General features: G+C 45.2%; 1 protein-coding gene across 2 annotated transcripts; it reads left to right on the top strand.

Annotated features, from left to right (window-relative positions):
• The first annotated feature begins 1,618 nt into the window (after positions 1–1,618).
• On the top strand, positions 1,619–7,842 carry PDLIM2 (PDZ and LIM domain 2). Of its 2 annotated transcripts, XM_044282971.1 has the most exons (5): positions 1,670–1,882; positions 2,136–2,293; positions 4,298–4,427; positions 6,314–6,497; positions 6,593–7,842. In XM_044282971.1, the coding sequence occupies exons 2-4, from the start codon at positions 2,167–2,169 to the stop codon at positions 6,480–6,482; spliced, it is 426 nt and encodes a 141-aa protein (XP_044138906.1). In that variant the 5' UTR covers positions 1,670–1,882; positions 2,136–2,166; the 3' UTR covers positions 6,483–6,497; positions 6,593–7,842. The 2 variants fall into 2 exon arrangements, with proteins under 2 accessions (XP_044138907.1, XP_044138906.1); XM_044282972.1 differs by having other exon boundaries at positions 1,619–1,756; positions 6,314–7,842.
• The last annotated feature ends 245 nt before the right edge of the window (positions 7,843–8,087 follow it).

Genomic DNA, 8,087 nt, shown 5'->3' with positions numbered 1-8,087 from the left:
TCTATCTATCTATCTATCCATCTATCTCAAATCTATCTATCATCTATCTATCTATTCATCTTCTATCTATCTATCTATCTATCTATCTATCTATCTCATATCTATCTATCATCTATCTATTCATCTTCTATCTATCTCCTATCTATCTATCTATCTCATATCTATCTATCTTCTATCTATCTATCTATCTATCTATCTATCTTCTATCTATCCATCTATCTCATATCTATCTATCGTCTATCTATCTATCTATCTATCTATCTATCTATCTATCTATCTATCTATCGATCTCATATCTATCTATTCATCTTCTATCTATTCATCTTCTATCTATTTATCTATCTATCTATCTATCTACCTCATATCTATCTATCATCTATCTATCCATCTTCTTTCTATCTATCGATCTATCTTCTTTCTTTCTATCTATCTATCTATCTATCTCATATCTATCTATCTATCTATCTTCTATCTATCTATCCATCTATCTCAAATCTATCTATCATCTATCTATCATCTATCTATCATCTATCTATCCATCTTCTTTCTATCTATCGATCTATCTTCTTTCTATCTATCTATCTATCTATCTATCTATCTATCTCATATCTATCTATCTATCTATCTATCATCTATCTATTCATCTTCTATCTATCTATGTCATATCTATCTATATAAGAGTAGGTTCACACAGCATTTTTCCTGCCCAGATTTTGACACGTATCCCATGCCCAGATCTGCGCTGACCCTTCTCACAATCTGGCCCTATTGATATCAATGGGAAATCCCTGCTGTAGTTTATAAAACCCCATGGTCATGATGATCAGGAATATAGATTCAGAATAGAGATTGGGTGCTGCACCAGGAAGCCCATGATGATCACAAATATAGAGCTAGACTAGAGAGGGTGTGCTGCACCAGGAAGCTCGTGATGATCAGAGGTCCATACCAGAGAGGCGGCACTCTTTCACTTGCCCATGTTCTTACAGACGAAACCGGAAAAGAGCAAGGACATTGCTAGAGATTTTATGAAAATTAAAGAGCCCACAACCAAATTCTTCTGCTTGTCTGACGCTCCCTGTATGAACAGACACGACTCTGAATCTGTGCAGTGTCCTCATCATTTTATATATAAAGTCTAATTCTTGCAGATTTGGAGCATAAGTCCCCCTCCCCCAGCTCAGTTCATGTCCCCCCAAAATGTGCTGACTTTCCTATTTACAATGCAGCTTTATCCCCATAGAGAGTAGACGCCTGCACAGTCCCATGTAGGACACGACAAGGACACGCGTGGACCTCCTGCACATGCCGCTTTGATCACACATGACCCCAGGGTCTTCCACTCTGCATACATTCTCCTAGCAGCTCTCTCTCCTCCCCGGCAGTCTCAGCCCCTTATCCTGGCTGTCTCTCAGACTCCTGTACTTTCATAGTAGTTTAACTAAAAGCAGATGTGAGAGGCTCCTACATGGGGAGCAAGAGAGTGAGGTGCGGGTTTTTGGGCAGTAACCCGTCTCCAGAGTGCCTCATTGCCTGGACAAAGAGTCAGACAAAGTGCAAGAAAGAAAAAAAAAAGAGGAAGAAGAGAGTGCTGCGGAAAAGAGAGAGGTGGGGAAGGGGCGAGTGTCAAGAGACAGAGGTGTGCCTGTGATAAGAGGAGGAGAGAGACACAGGCGGGGACGGAGAGACAGGTGTGTCCTAAAGTCAGGAAGAAGAGACAGCAGTGACAGAAAACACAAAGAAGCCACAACGTGAGGTGCAGACGCGTTTTTGGGACTTCAGGGCAAAGAGCTGAGAAAGAGAGAGAGAGAGCTAGCTGCAGAGAGGAGGACTGGCAGAGACAGAAGGGGCTTCACTGGCAGAAGAGACATCTGGCTGACACGTGAGTCTGTCTCTGATATACAGTAGATAGCCTAAGGGCAGGGAGGGGACATAGCAGCAAAGAGGAGTAAATACCGAAATATAGTGCAGAGGATAGAGAGAAGACGGGCGAGAATATTAGGAGCTGCAGAGATAAAGTGAAGATCAAAAAGCAGAAGATTGAGGCAGGCACCAGGCGGAAACACGCAGACAGAAGGAGAGGAGAAGAAGGGTCTCTTGTGTCTCCCAAGTTCTTAATGGTTCTCTTGTTCTAGTGCAAGAAGTGGAAGCGACAAGTAGTCCACGATGAGCTGGCTGCAGGAGGACTCCGAAGTCTACAAGATGCTGCACGGAAATCAGGAGACCAGAACATCTCCAAGACAGTCCAGCAGCTTCAAGCTTCTGCAGGAGGCCCTGGAGAACAACCCTGATGGTACTTCAAGGACTGGACTGTGACTGCTAGGACCAGACAATGACTTATTTGGACTGTGACTGTCTTATACCGTCAGATACCACTCCAGCCATGTTACCGCTATTGACATTTTCACCACTTCTTCCCACACTTGGACCAGCCAGCACCACCACTAACCCTGTGTCAGCCGCCATATATCTGCTATCACTAGAGGCACTGGCAGATAATCCCACCATAACTAACCGCATATCTGCTACCCAGTAACCACAAAACCAGCCATTCAACTGCCTCGCCACCAGTACTGATTCTCTGCAACAAGGTGGCACACTGCTACTGCCAGATGCTGCCACACTCAGTACTGCTTTAAACCTATGTCATGGGCATGGTGACCACAAGACATGGTGCCCTCACCACTAGACTAGCCTCATAAGAGTCAGCACTGCCATGCAGCCAACCACCCGACGCCGATACCAGCAGATACTGCCACCAGTAGGCACTACCCCCTACATGGATACCACTGAAATTATCATTGATCTAGACTTTGACAGACCCTACATTGTTAGGGTATTTGGTAGCACTGCCATGGGGGTCTACACATAGCCTTTTCCAAATAGGTCTTCCTTAGAGTATGTAGTCCCTGGACCTAGCCTTTTTGCTGCCTGGGGCAAAAACTGAAAGCGGCGCCCCCTCCCCCAATGCCAATTTCTTAACCTAACCCCTTTGCCTCAATGAATGCGCTTATTGCCCATGGCCCTAACGCTGCCCCCTCTTTCCCCTACCTGGTGCTGCCTGAGGCGATCTCCTCACCTGGCCTCATTGGTGGTGCACCCCAGTCCATAGGGCACCTCACCTGTCACTGATCCCATACTTGGCCCCATTCTTGCGGTATTATTTAAGCAACTCCTTGGCAGTGGTAATTTGGGCACCATACATAACACTGTTTCAATAGCAGGTATTCTACTAACTTAGAGCTGGCACCGCATGGCGCAACCGCTGATATAGACATGAACATCAATGCCAGCAGAACTGGCAAAATTCCTACTGGACCCAGTTATCTGGGGCTGATATGCTGGTTACGGCTCTGACGGCACGCTGGTATTAGTAACACAACCCCATCTTCTCTTCCACCACTAGGAACGCCACATATTTGCAGACAGCTGGTGGTCAGACAGGAGACATAGTTTGGCATGGGCATGTTAGTGCTGGCACGGAGATATTTCTAGATCTGGCTTTGAATGGAAATAGACATACAAGGCAGTGAGTCCACAAGTCCCGGGACTCCTCCATGAGTCCAGCTCCCTATTGTGTAGTTAAGTCCCACCGCCATTAACACCTAAGACTGAAGAATGCAGTCGGGACACGAGCTGGAACAAGACCTAAAAATAACCTGGCTCCAAAGCAGGGTCCTGCGGTACCATTATTGATGGGCAAATTTAACTTAAAGGGGTTAACCATGATTAATGTAAAAAAATGAAAATCAGACATCATCTAGTTGGCAACCTCTTTCTAACAAGGCTAGAACCAGCCCTGTACCTCACATGGATCCAGAGATCTCCCCATTAATTGCTCCTAGATTTACTTAAAGTTTGGGAGCTTAGGGGGCATGTCCTTTGCGGTTGCTGGATGGAACTGAGCATGTGCTTCCATCTCAGTGAAGTGGACAGGGAAATTAGAAAAAAAAGCAAACAGCAGGTGGCGCTATACAGGTAGATTTCAGTAAATGGCTCAGTGACTATACTAAATTTTTAATTACATGCAATTACAAAAAATATCCAGATCCAGGGGCTGGTTTGAAAAATGTAGAACCCCTTTATAGGAATTATATAAGATTAGATAAAATGACAGCGCCATTCTTGTCCGTGGGCCATGTTTGGTATTACATCTCACTTAAGTAAATTAGTTTGACCTGCAATACCAGGCACTGCCCATGGACAAGAGTGGCGCTGTATCTGGAAAAAAAAAAAGGAAATTTAGCTTTTTCTATACATGATAGATTGAATGATACATGTTTTTTTGTTGTTGCAGGTATTTCCACATCTTTTCCCAGCAGATTGTCACCCAGTGTTCAGAAACCTGTCAGCAGCATTCAGAAACCTATCAGTAATACTGTGCCATCTCCACAGCGGGTGTGCGAAAAGTGCAACACAAGCATCCAGTAAGTGCACAGACCTTGACTATATATAATCTCATATGACTGGGGGGGGGGGAGCTATCAGACCTCCTGGGTCTTCCCAACGTGATATTTTTGTCCCTGTTTTTTTGGTTCCATCAAGATAAGCGGCGCCAGAGGTGTCTGTTGGCCGCTTCTCCTTGACAGGAATGCACATGTGTTATTTGAGCTGAACACGCATGTTAATGGGGGGATTGGGGGTGATGGCTGCTGGTAAAAGCATCTTTCCGCTGGCCGTGATCAGATGAGTGTCAGGTAGCTGCAGTGAAAGCCATTATCTTTAGGTATTGCTTTGACCTGTGTTGGGTGTGAAAGGCCATTACATACCACGAGTGTACATCATACAATGTCACTTGTGCTGAGCACGCCCATGTTTGATTTATCATAGTGACAGGCCCTGTGTACCTGTACCGAGTGTCAGGATTAATAGCATTCCACTAGCCGAACCCATGACAGGTATATACAGTATATATCTTATGCAGGTAGAAGGGGCTGAAGGTTGTACTTTTATGGTGGATGTTGGGTCATTGGCTGGGTACGGTTTGGCGGCACTATGTTACAACACAAAGCAATGCAAGCACGCCCAGCATTTACAATGTGTACAAGTATGCCCCTAAAATATAAGGCGGACCCGCCACCTGCCTGTTTTATTAAATACAGTATGTGTATTCCTCCATGAAATAACCATTGTGGAGCATCTTTCCTCTATTTGTTGAGTTCCTCTGATTTTACTTCCGACAGTGTCAACCGGCTGTTATCTTGTGAATGGAGTGGGTCCCTACACCGTCCAATTAGTGCTGACAATGTCAGACTGTATAGGGGGCTGCCATTTGGATAAAGTTGACCAAGTTGTCAAATTATCCATACATTTCCAGGAGGAATAACAGAGGAACCACACAGCAGAATGTTCTAGGAAATGCATTATGTCATGGCGAATACCAGCAATTACACGTGGGAAGAGGTGACAGGTACTCTTTATACCTGAGGCTCCTGAATGATAGTTATTTCTATCTATGCAGTTATGTAGGAGTGGGCATGATTGCTGCATAGCTGGACAGATTTACCATTCAGGGAAAGGTAGGTGACAACCCTTAAGGGAGCTGTAATGTTGGTCATATAAGGGGTCACCCAGGTTTTCTAGGTGACAACCCCTAAGGGAGCTGTAATATTGGCAGTATAAGGTGTCACCCAGGTTTTCTAGGTGACAACCCTTGAGGGAACTGTAATGATGGTCATATGAGGTGTCACCCAGGTTTTCTAAGTGACAATCCCTGAGGTAGCTGTAATGTTGGTCATAAAAGGGGTCACCCAGGTTTTCTAGGTGACAACCCCTAAGGGAGCTGTAACTTTGGCAGTATAAGGTGTCACCCAGGTTTTCTAGGTGGCAACCCTTGAGGGAACTGTAATGATGGTTATATCAGGTGCGTGTCACCCAGGTTTTCTAGGTGACAACCCCTGAGGGAGCTGTAATGTTGGTCCTAAAAGGGGTCACCCAGGTTTTCTTGGTGACAACCCCTGAGGGAGCTGTAATGTTGGTCATATAAGGTGTCACCCAGGTTTTCTAGGTGACAACCCTTGAGGGAACTGTAATGATGGTCATATGAGGTGTCACCCAGGTTTTCTAGGTGACAACCCCTGAGGGAGCTGTAATGTTGGTCATGAAAGGGGTCACCCAGGTTTTCTAGGTGACAACCCCTGAGGGAACTATTATGTTGGTCATAAAAGGTGTCACCCAGGTATTCGAGGTGAAAACCCCTGAGGGAGCTGTAATGTTGGTCATATAAGTTGTCACACAGGTGTTGAGGTGACAACCCCTGAGGGAACTGTAATGGCCTTTTTATTAACAATGGTTGCGTCTTTCTTTCTTTCAGTGATGTAGCAGTGAGGATCTCAGAGGGCCGCCACCGCCATCCAGCGTGCTATGTGTGTGCAGACTGTGGCCTCAACCTACGCATGAGAGGACACTTCTGGGCAGGTGAAGAGCTGGTGTGCGAGAAACATGCCCGTGCCAGGCATCACACGGGATCTCCTCGCACATGAACAGACCATTGCATTGTAAGGAGTGAATTGCTCTTCCTCCATTATAGACCCCCACTCTGACCTCGCCATAGAATCCGCTATAATATGAACCTTACATTTTGTCCTTCCAGTGTCCACCGTTACAGACATGTTGATGCCCCAGTACTGTCTCATGTCCTTCAGAACTTCCCGGAGCATACCCATGTACTTCCGATGCAGTGACCTCTAGTATGGGCGTATGTTCACCATGAAAGGGCGACTCCAGTAGTTATACATAATGTAATTCGGAGGTGTAACTGGGGCAGGGGAGCATCTGCCCTGTGAGCTGAGTGCCAGGGGTGGGCACCAACAAACCTGGGCCAGGATACTGAGATACAAGGCTTGGGTGGTAGACTGAATCTTTGCCCCACTTAGTTACATCAGCTATACAATAGACTGCCTCACCATGCTGCACGGACTTGTTTTAGGCTCACCCCACTCTAAAATGAGGGGTCGCTGAAACATTAGTGTGGCAATTGGACCCTAACTAATCAGTGCTTCTTTAATCGGCCCCCCATCTATCATGCGTCATTCATAGTACTGGCTTGTCATGTCTGTTCTATCCCCCAACCTCCCTTTCTCTGCTGTTGGCAATTTTAAAGACTATTATAAAACAAACATGTCTTCCTTTTAAAGGAAAATACACAAAGTCTTCCATCCAATGGGGCTTGTGAGACCCGCTACTTGTATATAATTACCAAATATCAATGTGGTCATGACTGACGAGGTTTAAGGGTTTTTCCAGAGTTTTGTGGGGGTCCGGCGACTACCAGTAATCTCACAGATCAGCTGTTTGAAGAGGCCGGTGAGTGCCCCTGTCCTCTCCCTAGGCCAGTGATGTCACATTCATCCGTCATGTGACGTCAAGTGAATGGGCCTGGACTGCAATACCAAGCACAGCCACTTTACAGTGCACGGCGCTGTGCTTGGTATGCTGCCCTGAGGCCGCGGCAATCAATGTCACGCTGCAGCCTCTTCAAACAGATGTCGAACCCCCCACGATCAGATACTGAGGACATATCCTAATGAGATGCCGTCAATATTGTACTCCTGGAGAACCCCTTTAATTCTATGCACAAATGGCGGTAAATTATGTATCACATTATCTATATAAGTGCCACATGTTATCTTGGCTGATCTGATTTATATAGCAATTTTAGTCCTCCTTCCATACAAGAAGCTGCTCATACATATCCTGGATACTGACGTCGTATTAGATCCTAATTCTCAGTTACGTGTGACATTGTAACCCTTACTCTTGGCGTCCATCTTTTTTCATTCATGGTGGCTTTTCGTGTTTATATTTGATATGCTATTAAAGTGTTAATGTATTGAAGATCTATACTGTGCATGTTCATTTACTGTAGGTAGATTATATTAGGTATTGCCATTAGTGTTGAGCGAACTTGTGTTTTAAGGATTCCGCTACCACGGACCATAAAGGAAATTTAGAATCCATAACGCGATTGTCCGATAACCCGAACCCGAATTTTAGACGCCGAACTTAAAACACAAGTTCGCTCATCACTAATTGGCATATATCCATTCTTACATGCTAAAGTACCGTATTTTTTGCCCCATAAGATG

The sequence above is a fragment of the Bufo gargarizans genome, chromosome 2 (genome assembly GCF_014858855.1).
Source record: "Bufo gargarizans isolate SCDJY-AF-19 chromosome 2, ASM1485885v1, whole genome shotgun sequence".
In the NCBI taxonomy this organism is placed as follows: domain Eukaryota; kingdom Metazoa; phylum Chordata; class Amphibia; order Anura; family Bufonidae; genus Bufo; species Bufo gargarizans.
The sequence above is the reverse complement of the archived record's forward strand: the minus strand, read 5'-3'. Positions and strand labels throughout refer to the sequence as shown.

Coding starts and splice junctions, on each gene's coding strand:
- PDLIM2 (XM_044282972.1), top strand. CDS start 2,167: ATGAGCTGGCTGCAGGAGGACTCCGAAGTCTACAAGATGCTGCACGGA. Junction 2,294..4,297: donor CCTGGAGAACAACCCTGATG/GTACTTCAAGGA, acceptor TTGTTGTTGCAG/GTATTTCCACATCTTTTCCC. Junction 4,428..6,313: donor AAGTGCAACACAAGCATCCA/GTAAGTGCACAG, acceptor TCTTTCTTTCAG/TGATGTAGCAGTGAGGATCT.